This window comes from Ambystoma mexicanum, chromosome 1p (genome assembly GCF_040938575.1).
Source record: "Ambystoma mexicanum isolate Mex_15411 chromosome 1p, UKY_AmexF1_1, whole genome shotgun sequence".
In the NCBI taxonomy this organism is placed as follows: domain Eukaryota; kingdom Metazoa; phylum Chordata; class Amphibia; order Caudata; family Ambystomatidae; genus Ambystoma; species Ambystoma mexicanum.
In genome coordinates, this window is record NC_090921.1 from 947,111,435 (window position 1) to 947,134,616 (window position 23,182).

General features: G+C 44.1%; 1 protein-coding gene across 7 annotated transcripts in view; it reads right to left on the minus strand.

The window, feature by feature from the left end:
* The window catches only part of NAE1 (NEDD8 activating enzyme E1 subunit 1), a 976,013-nt gene that overhangs the window by 602,795 nt on the left and 350,036 nt on the right, over positions 1-23,182 (minus strand). For 5 of the 7 annotated variants that reach the window (XM_069653211.1, XM_069653249.1, XM_069653195.1 and 2 more), the window contains 2 exons: positions 21,148-21,257; positions 19,325-19,387 (listed from right to left, as the gene is read on the minus strand). In XM_069653211.1, coding sequence (XP_069509312.1) covers positions 19,325-19,387; positions 21,148-21,257 — 173 coding nt within the window. The remainder of the gene's footprint in view (positions 1-19,324; positions 19,388-21,147; positions 21,258-23,182) is intronic. The other 2 variants (XM_069653219.1, XM_069653202.1) reach the window with 1 other exon arrangement.

Here is a 23,182-nt window from a genome sequence, read left to right on the forward strand (position 1 = left end):
CAGGTATTCTGGTGCTTGCTTAGTTAGGCTCTTGTGTGTAAGTGCAAGGGTTTTAAGAGATATTCTGTGTGCCACCGGGAGCCAATGAAGGTTCCGTCTAGTGTCTGAGATGTGCTCTTTTCTAGGGATATTAAGGGCTGCTCTGATAGCATTATTCAGTGTTACTTGAAGCCTGTTGATGTTCTTTTGACTAGTCCCTAGATATAGGGCATCGCATTCATCAATTTTGGCCATCACAAGAGTTCTAGCCAAGATGATGCAGTTAGGAGTGGTAATGAAGGGTCTGCAGGCTGTCACAAGTTTGCACGTGTATGCTGAAGCTGAGACCACCGAGTTGGTTTGTTTTGTCATGGAGAGAGTAGAGTCAAGGTGGAAGCCTAGAGTTTTAGTATTGTTCAACACCTTAATGGTATTCCCATCAATGACAAAAGCTTTGAAAGCCGAGTCCAGTTTATTGAGTCAAAGGTGGGATCCGAGGATAAGTAACTCTGTCTTATCGTCGTTTAGGCATAGACCCTGGGATGCCATCCAAGCTCGGATGACTGAGTAGATCTCATTGAGAACCTTTAAATCGGTTGTGTAGATACCAGTAATGGGAATGAGTATCTGGGTGTCATCCACATAATTAGTATAGGTGACACCCAGATAGTCTAGAATATCAAAACGGTTTGGTAAACACATTGTATAGTGTGGGGGATACACACGACCCTTCTGGGACCCCACATGTGATAGGTAAGGGCTCAGATGAGGCAGATGGTGAGAAGACACGCATAGTTCTGTCTGCAAGGAATGAACTAATCCAAGCCGTGGCCTCATTACAGAAATGGGCAGCCGTTTTTAAGTGATTTCAGAGTATTTGATGATCGACCAAGTCAAAAGCTGCCGAGAGGTCAAGTATTAGTAGTAGTAGAGCTAGCTTGCCTTTGTCTTTAACGTCCTGAATTTGTGGTGTTAAGTCAATGAGTGCTGTCTCAGTGCCATGTTTTGTGCAGAATCCTGATTGTCGGAGACCGAGGAGTCTATTAGACTCGAGGTATTCCTGAATTTGTAGGTAGGTTGCTCTGTCTAGTATTTTCAGAAGGAAAGGCACTTTGGTGATCGGTCTATAATTTGACGGGTTGCTAGGCTCTAGAGTGGATTTTTTGGTGAGAGGGATGACCCAGGCATCCTTAAGGTTATCTGGGACTGCACCTGCTTTAAATGAGGCATTAATAAAAGTGGTGATGAATGGGGCTAAGTCGTGGGCGGCTTCCTTAATAATGGGAGCTGGGTAGGAATCACCCTGACAATTAGATGGTTTAAGTTTTTTAATGATGTTTTCCACCTCCCAGTTTGATAAAGGAGAGAAGCTGAAGGGTTTGCAAGGGTGCGTAGGTGCAGAGCGGTTGCCAACTGGTGCTGTGGAAGGAAGGTCAATCAGTAAACTACATTTTTTATTATTGATTTTAATCTTCAGAGTAGCTATTTTGTCCATAAGTGCTTTTTGTATACTAGTGCACCAATCGCTGTTTCGGTTTGCGCAGTTTTAATGGAGCGATGAAATCTAGAGCTTTTAATATGGTTTGGTTGTAAGTCTCTACCAGGACCGGAGGGTCTGTGCACGATACTGTGGCTTTATTGAGAAGGGGGAGGAAGGGGAGGATGACCGGTAGTAGTCTCTCCTTAGTAATGTCCTTCTTGTTACGGGTGTGAACAGAAGGTGCAATACTAGATTTAGGATTAAGTGGGGATGCTTTGACTGAGAAAGTTATCTTATGATGATCAGACCAGATACATGAAGTGACTGGTATCAAATTGATGCTGTAGTTCAACTCAGCAAGCCAATCAAGGGTTCTCCCTTTGATATGTGTAGGCTCGTGAATATGATGATTGAATCCTAGGTCAGTCAGCGAACTGGCCAGGTCCTGGGCTTTGGAGTCATTAGGGTCTTGGAATCCAAGATTGAGGTCACCAAGTAATATTGTTTTAGAGGTAGTCTTAGTATTCACTGTGAAAAGGGTGGAGATATCCTCGGCGAAGGAGGAGATGGGTCCTGGTGGCCGATAGATGAGGTGCATTGTGGGAGTTTGGTTTGGAGATAATGCTAACTTAACTGATAGTAGCTCAGCGGAGGGAATCTGATTATTAGGTATTACTCTAAGCTCAAGCGCCGTTTTGAAGATGAAGGCTACTCATCCTCCTTTTGATTGGTTCGTGTCTCTGTCATTTCTAATGATGGCATAGTTGTCCGGTATTGCTGGGGCCAGTGACGGTCCAGAGGCTGTGTGTAGCCATGTTTCAGTGACTGCTAAGAAGTCGAGGTCCTCAGTTACAATGAAATCTGCAATGTCAAGAGTATGTGCTGCGACAGATCTAGCGTTAATTAATGCTCCTTTGAGCAGTTTAGTTTTTTCTGGTGTTGGATGGTTAGGGTGAATAGTTGGTAGATTTTTGAGTGGAATGTTAATGTTGTCAATATTAGTGGGAGTGGTACTAGGTGTTGTAGTTATGGTGACGGGGGAAGAGTACAGTTTTTTGCAAAATCTAGAACTGATTCTATGGTTCCTAAGAGTGAGTGTGCATGGTTGGTTGGGTATGGGTTTGCGTGCAAAACTGTCAAGCCAGAGAGCTGGTGAGTTCAAGTATGGATTAACGCTTAGCATGGTGTACTTAGGCTTAGAACTGTGTAAAGATGCAATACAAGTTATTAGGATGTTGCAATGGGGAAGGGTGAGTGCAAAAAGTAAGTGTCCCGGATTTGGATATGGTGGTGTGTGCGAGCAAAATTAGTGTATATATAGGGTGAAAGCGGATGTTAATAGTAAACACTATGGATACCGTGGACAGGAGGAATATCCGAAGAATGTGTGAGGACCAGTACATAGTGAAGTATGTGCACACCGTTAAGGCCTCAATGCACGGGACATAGCCCAAACCCCAGTTAGCAGTAGTGAGTGAGTTTATTGAGTAGCATTTTGCTTTAGGTAAGAAAGAAATATGGTTGGTTCACAAGACAACAGGCTAACAGTTCACTATCCAGCAGGCTAGTAATGCTGCTGGAGATAGTTAAAGTAGCGCATAGGAGTATTAAGTGGCAAGCTAGTTTAAAATTTGGCAAAGCCTGCATACAATATCTCAGGTATTACAATAGTGCAAAGTAGCTTAGGAATGCAAGTAGTAGCAACAATAAGCTAGGCTGTGGAATCAAGTACGGAAAAGCTGTCCTTGTGTCCAAAATTTCCTATCCTGACCCACACACTATAAACAAAATAAAGGGTGCAAGGAAAATGTCTTTAACTTGATGTTAGCAAAAGTGTTAAAATCCAACAACAATGTTCTACAAGGTATAGCCCCTTGGATTTAGAGGATGTCTCCTTCCCCTGGATTTGAAGATAGGATGGCAAATGTGTCTCTTTAGATTACAGTTCCTTTGTATCTTCACTGGGGTCATAAAATAAAATATCTCTGTGGTTAACAGGTCCTTCGTGTCTTTCCTGGACTCACAAAGTTCTTGTTTAAACAATAAATTATGTAACAATCTTTCGGTAGTTGTTATTGTAACCTGCTAGATCACCTAGTATACTCCCCTGCCAGGAATCTTCATACAATTTCAGCTGCCTGGGATACTCGCCTGCCAGGACTTCCTTTATGGTTTTTCAAAATCACCTGGTATACTCCCCTGCCAAGTATCTTCAACTGCCTGATGTACTCGCCTACTGATGAGGTCCAACCAGACCGAAACACATGTCTGGGGTTGCTGTTGGTACTCTTGTTCAGAAGAGAATTGCCTAGCATTTTGGTGCTGGACTGCCCCAGGGAAGGACAAAGGCCGATATGTTTTGGATTTTCTCCTCTGTGAAAGATAGTGAGCTAAAGAATCTGGGTAAGTCTCTCGTAACCAGGAATAATGTCTGGCAGAGGGGACCCCCAGGACCCCCTCTTGTTAATTTTGATGTACTCGCCTGCCAGGACTTCTTTTATAGTGTTTCACAGTTCTTTGGCTAAACCATAATAGCATATACCGTGAAGGCTTGGTAGCATTTGCTCAGCTTAAAACTTCTTCCCCACATTGGCATCCCATCAATATGTACTTGATTGGTGTTTGCCTTTATTCTTTGCCTTGTCTGCATTCGAACATGTTTATCTTATCTTTAGGATTTTCCTTTCTGTGTTGCCTTGCCTGCATTCAAACAGTCTTCTTATTGAATAACCTTTCTCCCACATGCACACCTCATGCATCTATATGTGATGATTCTAAGTGATCCGGCCACGGCTTATTTTGCCGCGGCCGGAATGTTCGCATGAGAAAGGTGCGAACTACTGTTAGGCAGAATCCTGTGCAGTTCCCTTGGGGAACACTGCAAAAAGATTAAGACTACAGGAGTAAGCAGTAAACCCAATTGGTAGCAGTCTATACCACCCAGATTTACCTGGTAGATGTGGCTGAGCAGTCAGACTTCTCTCAAGAAGAGTTAGGCAGTATACAGAGGATACACAATAGGGCTAAAAACACAGTAGAGCAAGCAAACACTGACCGGAGCTTGTTATCAAAAGTATATAATTATTTATTTTACACACACTTTAGAAAATACACTAGCACTATAAATCAAAAGCAAGTTCTAACACAATCAGAAATGTATACACACCTCCCTTGGCAATTACTAGACAAGTCTAAGTCAAAACACCACTTTTTGTCAAAACAGAGGTGAGCGCGTAACTTAGATGGCACTCCAATGATTAGGTTAAAGGGAGATAAAAAGGCAGGTCATAAAGATAAAACAGTTCCCAACACTTTTGAGACCAAAACAAGTTAGTGAAGGCAGAGTCTACTGTAGAGCCAAAGTTCATAGGCCAGGCCCACTTTAAATGGAGCAAGGTGAAATGTGCCCAAGATCACACAGTTGAGAAATGCATTCAAGTCTTGTAGAAATGTTCAAAAGAGGTTGGGGTGGTTCAAAAGATAAAGTTAGAAGGTCTGGGGGCCAACCCAGTTGGAAAGCCAAAGATTTAAGGGTCACCTTTAGCAAACCGTAGAAAGGGAGGCCAGGTGGAACACAGTACTTTTAAAGTTGAGGAAGCTCCAGCGGTGGCAGTTGTTCCTGGCAGCGGGTGCAGTTCGTGTTTTCGACGAGGGGAAGAGAGGATCTCGTCGAGGAGGAAACTTGGAGTCGTTGCACTGCCCAGGGAAGAAACCAGCCATGGAGTTTGTCCGTTAAAAGGTGTGTTCCTGGTATTCACAGTCACAGTGGTGAAGCTTGGCTATCCGGCCGCCGGGGTGCTTGGCACGGGCGATTCGATCAAGAGACGTCCTGGAAGGCGAAATGGCGAACTGGTTGATCCCATAAGCTCAGAGGAAGAAGACTCTTTCAGCAGAAGATCTTCTCGCCGTCAGGAAAGTGGTGAGGTCGTTGCAGCAGGGCTCCACCGGTGGTGTCGTCGTTGCAGATGGGTCAGCTTCTCCCCTCTTCGGATTTCTTAGGTCCTGTGGCGTCTTCTGAAGTTCCAGTCCCAAAAACCCCCCATTCAACAGCCTAGCTGTCACTCATACATGCTAAGTGGTGAGCCGGGCAGCTCACCACTGGGCTAATCAGAACAGAGTGCGACTTGAGTTGCTAAGGCAACGCAGTCCAGGGTGCCAATTCCCCCACCCACACATCCTGTGGAACCCAGACAGAGTGGCACCGGTTGGAGGGCTTCTGTGGAGAAGCCCGCCAAAAAGTGGAACAAAGGGCCCGACCTTGGTTGGAGTTAGAGAGACGGACACGAAAGCCATTTTAGAAAAGAGTTCTGGCAAAAAGACCCAACCGGTGATTTAATATTAAATAAATAAACCGCCGGTATCTTTAACATTGCACCAAAAAGTGGTGCGTTTAAAATCAATGGGAAAATCCCATAGGAACTATTCCGGTGGAATATTTTGCGTGGTAACCACTGCCACCAGCCAGAAACTCAACAAGGGGGGACTGGGCAGTGCCCCCTTGGAAACAGACCCAGGGGCAATCTAATTAACCCCTTCCAGTACTTCCACAATATGATGGTTTGTACTGGTTCTGTTCACAATTTTGGACTAGTAAAGCCAATGGTGACTTTACATGCCCTGGGAGACAGTAGTCAGTCCCAGGGTATGGACTCTATGTTTGGGGGCCACTATGACATCCCTGTGTTACTGCACTGAGGATGCTGTGTAACACATACACAAAAAAACAGATGGTACCCTATGGAGTAAAAGATCCCATAGCCCATAAGCACACCAAAAGTCAAAGACATACCTCAAATCATGCCTAAGAGTGGGAGGAAAAGAGTCTCACACTCTTAGCAGGAGAAAAAATAATAATAATAAAATCCAGCAAAGCTGCCGGGGGACTCACTAGGTTTGGGAAATTAGCCTTATAAGAGAATTCTCCCTAACAACTACCAAAAGTTTGCACCTTTGTCATGCGAACACACTTACATACTTCAGGGGCTGCAGGGGTTTCCCCTGCAATCCCTGCTCACTATACTGTAAAGTATAGTGAGCGAGTGTTGCGGGGGATACCCCTGCAGCCCCTGTTTTATTATTTTATTTTTTTTTGCGGGTGTGCTGCGGGGGTTTCCCCTGCACCACCCCGCTCACTATGCCACACAGTATAGTGGGCGGGGTGTTGCGGGGGACACCCACGCAGTCTTTTGCTACCACCAAAGGTTCGAACCTTTGGTGGTAGCATTTTCCGGTCGTTTTGTACGGTCGGACCTTTTTTTTTTTTAGGTCCGATCGTAAAAAACCTATGTGATTGGGGTTTGCTTTTGTACTTTGTTTTGTCCGCATTCAAACCTCCTTCTTATTGGGTGTTGAATTTGTATTTTGCCTTGAATGCATTCAACAAGTTTCGGGTGTTTCCTACATCAGGAATTTCGTAATGGTCAAAGACTTGTTGGTGTGCTTGTCGGAATGCCGCAGGGTCCCCAGCAGCTTTGGGCAGACTCGCCGTTTGTGTCCAGCATCTCCAACTCTACTCGTGCATGGGTGGTGTGGCTTCTTCTCCCGCTTTCCAATTTGGAGTTTGAAGACACTCCCGCAGCGCTTTGCTTGGCTTAGCAGTCACACACCAGCTTCCCCTCTCAGTCCGGGATAGAGAACGCTGCTTCTGCGAATGGCTCACTGGTCAGGATCTTCTGCATGGCTCCTCTTGTTCCGGCGGCATTCCAGCGTCCCGTATTCGTGAACCTCAGTATGAGGTTTAATGTCCTCTCCTGCACTCCTCTCTCCAACAGTGCAGTTGCCATCTTTAAATATCCAGCGCACTGAGGGAATGGAAAAACAACTAGTCTGCATGTTGTACTTCTGGTTCCTGTCATTTTGCACAAAGTCCCTTATCCTCCACTCGTCTCAGTACCTAAGTGGTTATAGGAGTTGGAGTTCATGAATGTCATGAACCCAGATGGTTTTTCTCAGAGGTTTCACATGAAGACACATTAGGAGCGAGTTGTGAGGGTCTGAATCAAAGGTGCGGATATGACCAAAATAGGGTAAAGAAAGGGTTCCTTGGTTTGCTCTATAGGGGGGAATTGTTAGCTCACAATAGGTCATTAAGGTCTTGGGGGTCAGAGGGTTTTCTTCATGGGAAAGGGGGGAATACTGTGAGTCATCCAATGAGGTCAGGATCAGGTAGCGGCTGCATTCACCTAGCCACATGGGAGGAGGTTCCCGGCGGGGAATCCGCAATTACTCCATTGGAATCATTACATACCCTTCCCCTAAAGACTTGGCTTTTCGCTCTAGGACTATCCCTTGGGTGATAATTAGCATTCTCCCCAATCTGGGGAAGAGATTCCTTAATTTGGGTTTTGTGAGGGGTCAACAATGCGAGGTGGACAACTGTTTGATGATTGTTCAAAACATGCCATTTTATTAAAGTAAAAATATTATTTTATGCCTCACTATCCCTACTCGGCTGAGGATTTCACTGCCTAACCAAAACCAATGGGAAACAATCAGGATGTCTGGCTAAACTAAACATCAAACACAAATAAACTATACAGCAATACAAATAACATCAACAGCATTCACAGTTTCTTGATAACCTCTATAGCGTGGGCGAGTTCCCTTCCCCAGGATTCAAAGTGAATTCTACTCCAATATTCAACAAAATAAAGAAACAAGGAAATCCCTGTAGGTAAGATAGACTAAGATCAGATCTTGACGTTTTAATGTCAAGGTAAAGTTTTGTTAACCAAAGTTCCAACAATAGCAAATCTTTTCTTCTTGGTGGGTGAAATATGAACTTTCCACTTCCTCAGAACAGCAACGATGCTTTGCCACCACTTCCAGTAATCCAAGAAAAGCTTTGCCACAGTTCAAAATAAATGCTACTTCTACAACGGTCAATGAAACACAGTTCTTGGTAAACAGTATGTCATTAGTCACAAGATTAGGATTCACAATAGGTATATTTGTCAGGTTAATTTCACAGTGCTGCTACTTCTACAACTTCATTTCTACTCAAGCTTACCATGAGAACATTCTCTTTTGTCTCATAGTACTCTACTTCACTTGGTCTTCTGAAATGTTGCATCTACTGACGACCAGATATACCACCCAGATATACCACCACAGTCTCAGTACTTTGAAATACCATCACAGCTTCAGTACGTTGTAATTCAAAACAGTTTAGTTCTGACAAGATTTAGGTTAAGGCACTTCAACACCTTCCAACAGGCAAGGCACTCGTCCTCTGAATTTGTCTCTTCAAAAGGGACAGTCTCTTTTCCTCTCTTGTCTGTCTGCAACAACAACTTAAGTTTGCCTGAATGATCCAATTCTCTCTGTTGCTTGAAGTCTTTGGAAATATAGACTGTCAATTTCAAATGATATTCATGAGCAGCAAGTGTCCCATCCCCAACTTTGTCTTCAACACTCTGCCAACTGTTTGCTGAAATAATTACCCAGAAGCATTGGTGCTACTCTCTTGGCTCACGGTAACGCTTGCACACTTGTATTTTAGGCAATGTGGGCTCAGAGTCTTAGTTAGGTGGTTTTCTGTCTTTAAGAAAGGCTGTATTCAGGCTTAATAGGGGAATACTCGGAAACACCCAATTTGATGGAAAAGAAACAGTATATAGATGTTTTGATCGAATTGGGTGTAACCAATTTGATCGAGACAAAAATAACCGAACTTGAGGAGCGGGGCCTGCAGGAGTGTCCCCTGCTCGCCATGTTCACTATTTTGAGTTTGGGGGGTGCAAGGGTATGCTTGCTCTCTCTTCAACAATAGATACAATGTTTAAATGCTTTACCTCTTTTATAAGCTTATAATGTTCACGTGATTAAAGATGTAAAGGTCACTCTTTCTTTGAAAAATGAAATTAGGCACCCGAAACCACTTCTTATATGTTACAGTGTTTAAAGTTGCTCTTCACATGAGTGAAAAGAGAAGTTACCCATCACACGCGAGTGCTACTTTCATTGTCCCATTGTTAAAGGTTTAATTAACAACTTCAGCTTGCTTCTGTCTATAAGCGAGTGAAGATAGCACTGGATACTGTTGCCGGCAGTGCTCGCGCTAAGGAATCAGAAAACCAGGTTTGACTCACCGGCTTCTGTAATCCTTGTTCTGCGGGTTGCACAACTTCCACGACTTCGGGCACAACTGCTACTGCTTCTGGTTTCACAGGGACCCACACCCTTCCTCGCTGAAAGTGTCTACGGTCTGACCACTCGATAAAGGAGCCCCTCTCGCACCTGAGAAGCAGCCTTCCTGCACGCCTTCACTTCACAACTCAGAGTTTGGGGGAACAGGACGCTCACAGAACAAGCAGGTGAAATCTGCTTCATCAACATTCCAGTGTCCCTTTGGCTCTCCCACTTCTGCATTAATTGACAAAACTGTGTCTTCTTTCTGCCTCTGCTACTACAGCATGAACTCCAGTCACAGTTCCAGCTCCTCTCAATTGCCTGCAACTAAGGGGACCTTTTATGCCTCCCTGGATTCCTTCAGGTGTGGGCTGTTAGGCTTAAATGCCTGACCACAGTTACAGCATACCTCTTCAGTCCTCTTCCTCATCCCAGTGCTCATTGGGACTATGGGACTTGTAGTCCACAACAACAAAGTTAGTTCTTTTAAGCAATTTCATAATTTTAAGGGTAGATTTATTTCCATTAGAACCATTAAAAGGGGAATTTTTAGAATGGAGTTTTACAGAGGAAGACAATTGACCTAAGCAATATTGCTAGATCCTTTTACAATTTACCTTTGGGAGTAAGGAAGGTTTGTATCCTGAGATATCTTAAAAGACATTTCTGTCTTAAGGTTTGTTTTAAGGTAGGTTTGTTCAGGTTTCATGAGATTTGTGCTCAGAGCCAGAGATGTTATATTTGGTTCAGATACATTGGAATGGCAATAAGCCATTAGCTGCTTTGGCAATCTTGAAAGGTGTTCCCTTTCAAAGGACACATACTGCATCTCATCGCATGGGATCTCCTCACTGCCGTGGGCCTTGTCTCCTCCCAGGTGATCCTTCCACAGTACACCATCCCCTAGGTCAGGATCAGGAAGCATCTGCCTTTTCCTGGCAACCTCGGAGGAAACTCTAGGCAGGGGTTTAGTGAGGGATCCATAAGATTCTTCAGTTCCCCACATCCACATACAGCCTTCTGAAGAAACCCCTCGTCTTCCCATGATTACATTGGGGAGTATGGAAGAGATGTCTTATTGGCAGGTTGCTGGATTGTTTCGAGGTTGGGAAAGCCGTTGCCAATTGTTTTCTCTTGTGGTAGTCCTGGAATGACTCGTATTTGGGCCACTTGTGAGATCCATTGGCCAAATTGGGAAACATCACTTCCTGTAACTAATTGGGCTGGTAGGTCAGGGATTAAGGCCACCATAAAATATAATTTTCCTCCCAAAAGGATAGGGATTTGTATTTGTGGGTGTCCGTCAACATGGCCATGAATATAACCTATTTTCTCTTCCCCTGTTTGCTTCTATCTCTGGGGAGGCAAGTCTGCACTTACTGCGCATCCCCTACTCCCAGTATCCAACTGCGGGCAAGTGGTCTTTTAGGAGGACAGGGACTCTCTATAGGTGTTTTTGTCCCCAGTGTATAGGACAGTGGATTTTGCCTGACTATCACTGTTCCTCTGAGGTGGTATTTCTCTAGAGAGGGCATATATAATGCTCACATGGGAAAACCCAAGATTCATCACTCTTCTCCGATGTCAAGTTGGAGTTTTCCGGCCTATGGGATGAACAATGGTTTTTGGGGTGTCTTAGACTTCACATAGGAAACATTCCTGTTCTAGGGGATGGTCGCCTACCGGGAATCCACATTCAGTGGCCGGGGCTTTCCGGTTGCAGACTCATCTCTCTGGAACTCTCTGCCACGCGATCTACGTAGCCTGTCCAATCACTTCTCTTTCCAGCGAGCCTTAAAAACTCACCTTTTCTTAGTGTTTCTGTCTATGTGTCCTGCCGAGCAGCGCCAAGATGCCCTGGTGGCATATGCTGCGCTTCATAAATCAACATTCCTCCCATGAGGGATCCGGTTCAAATTCACTTTCTTCTTCTATTAAGAAAGTTTTTGCATCTATGTGTCTATCATGAGTTTCTTTGGGGTTCCCTAGGCCGTGGGCCCCACAAGGAGATTTCACCAGAAGCAAGGTCTCTCCCTCCTTCTTGCATCTGAATTCAGACCTAAGATTACATACGGCTTCCCTAATGGAAGATAATAAAGACCCCAAGGGAATAGGGTGAATGAGAATTTCGTTCTTGGATTCAGGGAATTTAACTATTTCGGAATGTGAAATAACATTCTTATTGGTTTCAGGTCTTACTTTTTGGGGAGAGATACATTTCAAAGAAGTTAAAACCTTGGGAAGTTAAGCTTTCTCCCATAAGGACTCTCCCTGCATCTGTTTACAATCCATTTTCTCTGGTAAGGGATCAGACATTTTTTTGGGATGTCGGTCCTCGAGTGTTCCCCCTTATTCTTCCAGGTGGATGGATTCCATAAGTCCTCATACACTAGGCTTACCACTCACTTGCCCTTGTTGACCTTTGCAGAAGTTGAAGAGAAATTTAAGAAAATAAATGTCAGTTCTTCTCCACAGGAGAGAAGGGGTAACATTTGTAACTTTCCTTCTTCGTAGGGTATAGGGATAAGTTGATGGAGCAATCGATCCATAATTTCAATGAGACTATCACCTTGTCTCTTCCCTGTATTAGACAAGGTTGGGGACAGAAAATGTGGTAGATGTTGCCTTCTACAGTCTTCCAAACTGGCAAAATAGCTTAGCGGGTTAATGGTTAGCAAACAACCCCATCCTAGAATGATATGATATGGCATTTATAATGCGCCTGTACACAAATGTTTCTAGGCACGACATGACAAGGAGGGGGGAAAAGATGGGGAGGACAAAACAATGATCTTACAAGGCCCTGTGTCATTCAGATCACGCAAGAGCAGGGAAGAGGAAAGGGAGAAGTGCCGATGTAAATGAGTAAGGAGCTCAACTTTTCTTTCTAAAGGTCTCAGCCCACTGGTAGAAAAAACCTGTCTATATCTTTCCCCAGGTACAAGTGTTGGGTAACAGGAACCTGTTTTCTTTTTTTTTGGGTGTGGTACCGACTGGTAGGAGAGGCAATGTTATTCCATTCTTTTCCAGATATAACAACTGTGGGGCTAATATTTACTCTACGCATGTGAGATCCCCAGGGTGTGTTAACATTGTCTGATCCGATTCCTGAGAAGCGAACACAGAGAGAGTTAAACTCAAAGTTGAACACAAAGAGAGAAAGATGGGTCTGGGACCCGGACCCATGATAGAGAAGAAGTACAAATCATCTTCTTTGTGGCAGTAACTGGCAGGAGAGTAAACTAGGTCTGCCAAACTAAAGTAGAATAGATACACAAGTCTGGGACCCGACCCCACTCCCCCCCACAAGAGAAGAAAAGCAGAAGACATCTTCCTTGTGGCAGCACTTGGCAGGAGAGTAAACCAAGTCTGCCCCAATACAGAGACAGGGAAGTCGGGTTCTGGGACCCTCAAAGCGAAAGACATACACAGTTGTAAAGTCAGAGTGGAAGCAAAGCCAGGGGAAGGGAGTCATTCCCCCTGGTTGTGTTGAACTGTGGACGCAAAAAATACCAGGAAATGGGAGGCAGTCTCCTGGTAACCAAAGTTTTAAAATACTTTCTGGTACAAATTGTTCAAAGATAGACAATGTTCCTGCCAAGGAGAAGTGCTCGAACTTTTTTTTTTTTGTGCTGAATTACATTTCTGATCCGGGGAAGGGAGTCATTCCACTAAGGAGGAGCAAAAGCCTGGAAACAAACTCTTATCCACAGTCCAGAAGAAGGGAGTTATTCCTCTGCACCAAAAAGGTCTGCTTGCTCTTTAGTTTTATATAGAAAGGACAAAAATAGGGTTTTTGACACAGGACGGTTGACTACTGATTTATACAGATATTCTGACAAAGCACGTAGAGTTTTAGTTGAGGCAGGGAAACTCCTCAGAGATAGAGACAACTGGGCTTTCCTTTTCATTTCGAATTTGCATGCCCGTAAAGAAATAATCACGTACATGACCCCCCCACCCGCTATCCTACACCCACATACCCTTAAAAACATTCCCCTTGCTCCTTACCTCTGCACGGCTCCGTCCCTGTGACGCGAGTTCTGCCTCCCTATTGAGAGGAGGAACCTCTGCCGCAAAGTCTGTTTATTTTTTTTTAACCATCTTTGTCCCTCGCTGTCCTTGTTATGGAAGCGGAGACAACCCTGCCACCCCTGAATTCCTTTAATGTCAAAGAAGGGGTGCGGGGGTGGGCGGGGGACACGCCCGCAACCTCCGGTCCCCTTCTTTGACATTTTGAGTCTTCAAGTTTTTTTTCACTGCCGAATTCGGTATTTTGTTTCATGCAGGTTTTTTACAAGCTCCTCCCCACCCCCCGATACTGTCTCATTCTCCTTCTGTACCCTTACACCACCTTTTGGTAGCTGCATTCTGACAGGATGTGTGATGATGTATAAATGAAACAGGACACAAATAAAGACATCCAAGTTATGGGAAGTTATAAAGGTTGAAATGCCAGCAGCATATAAGGCCGTACCATAAATAGGGTTTCCTGTTTTCAGTGTTTAAGCTTCTTTAATTACAGGAGTGTTTTTCCAGTATTCCCACGAATTTCAGAATCTGTGTATATGAGTGAAAATACAAAAAGGTAGCAGGCGCCCCTCTCTAGAAAGAACATGACTCCCACTTTGAGAGTCCGCAGCCATCACTTTTTGCTCACTGTACTTTTCACAAAGGAGGAATAACCATTTGCATATCAGTCTTTGTCCCACCCACAAGGGCAGTACAGCACCTCAATGCCAGGCAAACCTCCTTTGAACAAGAGTTCAAAGGAGCTCCACCTCACTTATGAGGCCCAACAAGGCTGAATCAGGTGTCTGGGGACGCTGTTGGTACTCTTGTTCAAAGGAGATTTGCCTGACATTTCGGTGCTGGGCTGCCCTTGTGGGCGGGACAAAGAATGATATGCAAATGGCTATTCCTCCTTCGTGAAAAGTACAGTGAGCAAAAAGCGATGGCTACGGAGTCTCGAAGTGGGAAAAAACACAGAATAGGTTATCATGCCATGCTCTCTCTACAGAGGGGCGCCAACTACCTTTTTTGTATGTGTATATGAGTGTTGCCATTTTTTAAATACAGAAAAACAATCACAGACAACTTGTTTTTAAAGTGTATACAAAAACGTTGTGCTTTTATTGCTACATGCATAATTCCAAAGCCCCAAAAAGATAGCAATCCTGACACATAGGTTAAGCCAAAATAGTAGAATTTTGGAGTGATTTCCACATCCTGAATAGACTACAAGTCCCAGAATGCAAAATAACTCGAGACTGAACATTCTCCTATGTTTTACACCACTACACTTTCAGTGCTTAAACAGACTCACAAGAGAGGAAACAGTGAAGAACTGCAGCAGAGATGGCTGTGTGTAGCCCATTTGTGAGAGGCACTCACCTGCACACAATTAAAGACACCATCACATTTAAGCATATGTAGTGTAATGCTTTTTTTTTCTCCAGAAGTGAGCTTTCCGTCCAAGATAGTCCACTGTGTTTGAAGGAAGGCACTTTTATCATATAAATATGTACCGGCCGGGCACTGAGCGAGAGCACTGCTGGGTCTTCGGGCGTGGCATGGCAGATTACTGAATGGCACCACAAGCTCACGGTAACGTCTCTAGTTAAGAGCAGTGTTGGAACGTATATGGTATTCGTATTCTAACACAATAGTGTTGCTAAGCCGACGGAGGAACTTTGAAGTTAGAATACTTGAGAGATCTACTCGGGACTATTGCAAATAAGACGGATGATGACAGTTTTGCTGTTGCCCTTTTTGTTTTGAGAAAGGCTCTTGAGCAGCCGAAACACTTGTAAACCAGGAATAAAGGGCTCTGTGATTTTGAATGTGTGGCGCAATCCTTAAGTGGCAGATTCCAAAATCTGCTGTATAACCAAGGAGGTAGGGGATTGGTTCCTCCAACTCAGGCCACAGGGATGCGACACGGCTGAAAAACCTTACTAATTAATTTAAGGTCGCCAACAGAAGAGGTTGTACCAACACACATCCCCATCACATTGGTGGTCGGTGCGTTAATGGAGCCATCATTTGGCACAGTTAACAAAGGTTGATGAATGAATGGGTGTATTGCTGGAACTATCACTTATTGATTTTATGTATTTATTTTTGAATGTATAGGAGCGCGCATAGCCCGTAGGCATCTAGGTGCGTATTGCAGACATGGTGCGTTCAGTACATAAGTTCATATAGTTAGTTGAACAAGTGTGTCTTAAGAATGTTACTGAAAAGATAGGATGGTTCAGATCGCTACGGAAGTGGTAGGTGGTTCCAGAGGTTAGCTGCCAGCACTGATGGCCTCCTCAAGGGGTATCTTAATAAGGTTAATCACATGGCACAGTTTGCCCTGGCTGCAGTCATGGGTGTATTAATGCGGGTCTCAGGGAGAACAGAAAACTGTCAGGTCTTAATATTTGTTAAGACGGAGGCTGACAGTTAAGAAGAGGCTGACAGTATACAAACCAGGAAAATGTAATCTTTAAATAGAGGATCTTATCAATATATAGGTCAACGCTGCCATCCAGTGGGCATTTTTTTTAAACTTTTGTTAATAAAGCTGGAGAAATGGGAAATGTGCATTCTGGGGCGATTTGTCGGCGAAAATCTGTTAACATAAAATTCGTAAAGCCTAACCATACAATAGGTATTTAGAATCATATTGTGGGTTTAGTAAAGGGGCAGCTAGTACGTGCCAATCATAGTAAGGTCATGTCAACAGAAGGTGAGGTGAGCAGGTCATTTTTTCTGTCAGTAAAGGCGGAGATGAAGGAAACTGAGGTAGAAGTTTGACACCTGACGATGTTGTCAGAGGACTGCAGAGTAAGAGGTTAGGCTCCTTCTAGCCAGACAGGAGAAACCTTTGTCATCATCTGCCCTTCACTTCTGACGATAGGACAAGACATTCTGGGAGCTATGACAGACGAGGAGAAGTGAGACCGGTTATATGATTCGGAAAAGGAGTAAAAACTCCAGCCCCGCCGGCTAGCTAACGTCACGTGACCTTAGCTCTAGTGCCACCGGCCAAACATCTGCAAAATCGAGCGAGATTGGTAGGATCTGGCGGGGGAGGGGACAATAGAGGTGACGGCAGCGGTGCAGGACTCTTAGGGCTCTATGTGCCTTCATAGTATCTTTAAAGTAACTCATCGCGGGCAGAGTGGTGATGATTTAATTGAACCTCTCAAATAGTGACGCTTAAACAAAGAAATTAAGTCATGCCCAAGGAGATTGAATCATTTGCATGGACATAGAGCATATTGAAAAGTGGATGTCCTCTGAGGAGCTGTAATAGGATCTGGTGTTTGCTATAGCCTGAAAAAAGGTGTTTGAGGAAAAGGTGAACAAAAGAAGTACTTTCCACTCAAGGCTAAATAGTCCTGGAAGCAGCATATGGCGTCCCGTTTATTCAAACAAAATACATTGCTGTTAGTACCCTGGGTTTCCAGATTTAAAACCAGAGGGTGCTTATAGCAAAAAGGCCCGATCCAGCCGCCTGGATCGGGCGTTATTGCTTAAATTGCTTAAATAACACGTGTTTTTAATTCATCGGGGAGATGCCCTCTTTCAAAGAGTAGACTGAGTGATATGATTTGGTAACGCATGAAAAGGGAGGGAGCGGTGTACTCAAAAGCAATATAGATGCATGAAAATCTATAAATATAATTGAATGTGAATGTCTTCGATTTATTTGTAATGCACCCTTTTACAATGCGCTCTGCTCGTCTATGAGATTTTCATTAATGAGCTTCTAACGTACATCCATATGAATTGTCATTTCCAGTGCCTGCACGATGTTTTGAACATTTTTGCTGCCATTAGATCATTATCATAAAAAGTCAGGCTCAAAGTATTTACCATATTTTGAAATTATTCCAACGTGGGAAGAAAGAAATGTTCCAAAGTACAATTCAGAGATTTCCTATCAACATGACCATAATCATTTCATATAAAAAAGATAAACACTAATAAAGTATCCGCTGCCACCAGCCCATCCTGGACACATCATGAAAGTAACCACAAAGTTACCAAAAACAAAGTTACAAAGAAAAAAAGCTTCCCTACTGCACTTCACATAAGGTGCAGAAAAATAAGCCTTGAACTTTACTATGGAGAACAGAATTCTCCTGCACTGCTAGCCTTAGGGACTGATCAGTGCCCCCAAAATAAATGAGCTTAGCATGATAAGTGAAGCCAAAAGTATCCACTTAACTCCAGAAGTGCCTCTGGATGGGTAGCAGAAAATAGAAACATCTTTCCTAATCCCCGACATAGATCCCCGCTCCTTCCCCACCCCTAGACGGTTCGGGCTGGCTTACCTTCCCGATATTCTGTTCTTTGGCATGCAGGCAAGGCAAGAGGGCCAGTTGTGTGAATGCAAAGGTTCCTGTGCGGCTATTGGGAATTTGAGCCTGACACTGGGGGCAAGTACAAGAGTCTTCAGGGTGCAGGTATGTCCCAGTGCCGCAAATTAAGTGCTTGCATCCCATCCCTTTCCTGGGGATTACATCCCAAACACATGGAGGAAAGGCGACGAGATACCAGAGCATAACCTATTGCCCTAATATAATGCTCAACATTTGCTATAAGTAATACATTGACTGATAAGTTATCTATAGCGCACCTATACAGAAGTGTGTCATGGTGCAACCAGGCAAGGGAGGGAGGACAAGACAAACTATCTTACTAGGCCTATATCATTTAGTGTGTGTAAGTGCGCAGACAAAAAGTGAAGGGAAGAGGAATGGGGAGTAGTGAACCCAGAGCAGCAGGGCCCCTGGGTTAAGTGCAAGGAGGGCTGTGCCTCCCAAGGTAATCACATCCAGGTAGTGCAAGGTAGGCCAGGCGGCAGTGCAGGAAGGGCAGTAGGCCAGTGTGAGGGACTGGACAGGGGGCGGGAGGGGCTGGTGTCCTGTGTGACTCAGAGGAACACCAAGCAGACAGTCAGCATAACAATGCAGGTGGAGGGGAAGGTTGGTAGAGGAGGGGAGAGGTTACCAGAGAGGCAGAGAGAAGTACGAGGAGAAAATGAAGGTCTTGAGGAGCTTCTGGAACTTAAGGAGTACTGGCTCAAAGCGGAGGGGCAGGCCATTCCAGAGTGAGGCACCTGTAGAGGAGAGAGATATACCACCCAGTCTCTGCTTGGAGAAGTGACTCACCCGCAGAGAAATGGAAGTGGACAAGCAGAGGGCTCGAGTAGGAAGGTACTTAGGAAGATAGCGTTGGATATAGTATGGGCCCCGGTCCCAGAAAGCCTTGTGGATGATGCAGAGGGTCTTGAACTTGATCCGTGCAGCCACCGGGAGCCAGTGGATGGATTTCTGAGCCAGAGAGATGCGGTCCCTGGGTTGAGACCAAGGATAAGTCTTGCAGTACTGTTCTGGATGAGTTGAAGAGGGGGTGGGGTACAGTTAGGTAGATTGAAAAAGAGGCTGTTGCAGTAATCTAGCCTACAGTACCAGGGCTCTGGAGACAGTGAGCTTCTGGGGAAGGTGAGAAAACGAAGAATACCTATGAGGAGGCGTAGTTGGAAATGGGACTTTTTGGCAATGTCCGTGATGTGTGGAGAGAAGGAGAGTGGAGTTGAAGATGACCCCAAGGTTTTTTGCCTCACAAGAGGGTGAGGGCACAGGGCCATGGGACACATCATAAGCAAAAAAGCAAATTATGCTATTACAATCAATAAACGTACAAGGTTTAGAAACAAATGCAAATTTGACATACCAAAGCTCGCCACTTGTCCAGAAACTTTGCTAAAATAACAATCCAGGGAGTGTGGCTGTGGTCCTTCAAGAAGGGAAACAAATAAAAATGTAAAAGCGGGTGTACAATTGGTATTCATTTTAGTACACCTTTCCCTTAAACAAATGTGGATAAAAAGAAGATCTAACCAGGATAGTATATCACAAATTAAAAATAAATACAGATTTTTATCTGCGACTACTCTTGTCCAAAGGTGTTACCTTAACAAACCAGAACAATGGACCAGGAGGATAGGGAATGGTAAATATTCTACATTTATCTTTTTATAAATAACAATAAATGACACTCTTTAGATTCATATTTGTTTTATTATCATACACAGATATAAAATATCAATTCCTAAAACATATATCAAAATATTTCCAAAAAATTCAACTCACACACATTCACTCCTACCATCCATTCACTTTTTTCAGAAATTGTATAAATCACACCTAACTAGTTAACCCCTTGGTCAACATTCAGTCTTTTTCACTGTGCAAATGTCCTCCACCTAAATGACAGATGGTACCATCTGTGTCTAATCAATTTACACAGAAAAAAGTCTACATATGTTTCGGTTGACTGTTTGGATTTCCCAGAATTCATCCACTTGATAATGCAACCTTCTTCAGGACCACAATTGGGAATTTAAATCATTCCCATTTAACCAAGAAGGGTGAGTTACACCACTAGTAAACGCGAGTCTCAGCGTTTCAGCTATCATTAGGAAATATTATTAGTAAGTTGAGAGGGGTTCTTCATAGCCCAGTTGAATCTCAGCACTTTACACTGGAACTTTATCTCATTACGTCCCAGTTGGAATCAATTACAACCATTCTTTTAGAATTGGTTTGTTCAAGCTGTCTCAAGTTGAGTATCTACTTGCAGGGCACATCCTCTGTGTCAGTATGCCATCATATCAATATGCCGCCACGATTTTCCTCCAGTAGCGCAGGACCTATTGTCTCAAGAGTCGTCTTTTGTAGGCCTGTAATCGATGGCCACGCCGTCACGTAAAGATGTTACCTTTCACCTTCGAAGAGTGGAAACTGCTGGGTCAGCAGCTTCCGGGCCCAGAAGGAACATTCTCTTTTGCATCACCATCGTCATAATACCAAGATGTTGGGTTGTTCTAAACTGTGCTTAGATTCCTAAAATCAGATTTTTTTTAGTCATGTAAATGCTGACAAGTATATCTACTCCATACCAAGAGCATGCTACATAGGTAGGAATTATACAATTACTGTGCAGCGTTTACTGAGACCCCCGAAAATGTTGACTTTTTTATTTTTACCCCTTTTTACCCCATATATATGTAGGGGGATTGGTATAGTGTATAATGGAAGAGTAGGGTCTGGGGGGTCTCCCCAACAAATATATGGGGTGAAATGGGGATTGAAATTTAAAAAAGGTTGACGACATCGTGGGTCGCAGTAATCATATAGGTATCTTCTTCTGATTAGAACACATTGAATTCAGACAATAATTCGGCCCTTGGCAAAGGTCTTAATGAGTACAACGTTTGCTAGGGTAAAGCAAGGTTTGCCAATTAGTGCAGGGATATGAAGTATACAAACATGCTTTCAGTTTGGATACAATGGAAAGTGAACCAGACCAGGATCATTAAAATAATAAGAGGTGGGTCAATAAAATGCACAACTTGGAAAATGCTTTAAAAAGAGAACAAATGTGTTGATCACGAGAAATGTGAACGGGCAAGCACATGGTAGGTGGGGAAGCTCACAACCTTCACCCCAATAAACACATGAAGAAAATAAACACAACATGTCTCCCTCGTTTACCTTTCTCTCCATGCCATCCAAACTAAAAGTCTGCAGATGTTCGTTCAACTCTGGAAATGGCTGGTCCAGTCTCAGATCTTCCAAAGCGTTGTCTGGATGGGATTCTATGACTGAAAGCACAGTAAAGGCTTAATAATAATGATCACTTCCATCAACTGTGCAGATTTAGCAACACAAAATTGTTGACAGAAGTAGGTTGCCAAGGAAATCACAATATATAATGAGGCAAAGAAACAGCCAAGCCTACATTTATGAGACTGCTAATGAAAATACAAGTGTGCGATTGATACAAACAAAAACACATACAACTGAGCAAAAGTCCTTGGAAAAGCAGAAAGCCTTTTCAGTAAAAAAATAATAAAACCAGCAAAAAAACTAAAGGGTTGGTGTTGATTGGAGGGGCAGTAAGTGGGGGCCTACGAAGGTGGCTAATACACACATTAAACCCTGGGCAAGAAGTACATTTTCGAATTTTCCATCGAATGGAATAGATCTAAAGATAACTGTGCAAAACATGACATTTCCTTTTAGCATGTGCTCAAAAGTACTTCATTGCCATGTCAACAAACAACAAATCAAGACACAAGTTAATGATCTGTAACTATTGTTCTCCAGCATGGGTCTGGCATGGATTCACATGCTCATAAATATTCCCTGTTGTCAGGCTGGGAATACTTGGTAAAAGAAAACACAGTTTTACTTTCACTTACAAACTGTATTTCTCCTTTAATCCAATCACTGTCCTCTCGGTCATACTGCCCCCATCCAATGACAGCCCTCTCCCAAAGACACTCTTCTGGCAGCCATTTTAAGATTTGGTAACTATGAAAAGTTGCAGTATGACCAAGAAGAGCCGCAAAGGTGTCGGAGGGTTACTATGTGAATCCATGCCAGACCCATGCTAGAGAACAATAGTTACAGGTGGGTAACTTGTTCCTTCTCCAGCATGGGCTCTGGCATGGATTCACATGCCCACGAATAATGAATACAGAGCAGTACAACATTACACAACCACAGGAGGTGGCAAGGCTCAATAGAAGCAATTAACTCTTACATCTGAAACAGACTCACCTCAAGCAAACGGGTTGCGTAGCACCGCTTGGCCGACTCTGGACTCCTCCCTGGAATCCCTGTTGACACAGTAGAACTTTGTGAAGGTGTACGTGGACTTCCACGTAGCAGCCCTACAGATGTCCAGCAAGGGCACACCAAACAGGTAGGCTGCTGTCGTAGCGATCGGTCTGGTGGAGAGTGCGGTCGGTTCGCCAACTGATGACAGTGCGTGATGCAGCCGGAAAGCCACATGAAATGGATGCCTTGGACAAGGCCTTCCCATGGTTCACAGGACCAAAGTTCACAAACAGTTGTGAACTCTTCCAAAAACTCTTTGCACCCGTCACCTAGAACTGCAAGGCACAAGCAACGTCAATGAAGTGCAAGGCCTTGACAGCCGGTGACGAAGGCCTCAGGGAAAAAAATAATAATACGAAAGGCTTGTAGAGGTGCAATTCCGACGGAACCTTCCGCATGAAAGAGGGGTGCATCCGAAGCACCACCCTCGATCCGTGGAAAATCTGTTATGGTTGTTTGCAGGATAAGGCCTGGATCTCACCCACCCCCCCCTGGCAGATGTGCTAGCCACAAGGAAAGCCGTTTTCCACGAGAGGAACTTGAGAGGGGCTTGATGCATAGGCTCAAAAGGGGCCCCCCATGAGTCTCATCAGAACCACGTTTTGTTCCCACGCCAGGGCAGGAGCCTTCACCGGCGTGAAAGATCGAAAAAGTCCTTTGAGGAACTCCTTGACGAGTCGGTGAGAGCAAAGTGAACACCTTCCTGGAGACCTGGTGTAGTGGGAGATAGCCGCCAGATGTACCTTGATAGAGGCATGTTCCAGTCTGGCCTTAGCGCACGCCACAAAGAACCAGCAGGGCCGTGACCCTAAAAGGGGTCATTTTCTAGAGACCGCACCACATAGCGAAACGCTTCCACTTGAGACCTACGGCACTTCAAAGTTGACGATGCCCTGGCCTTGGC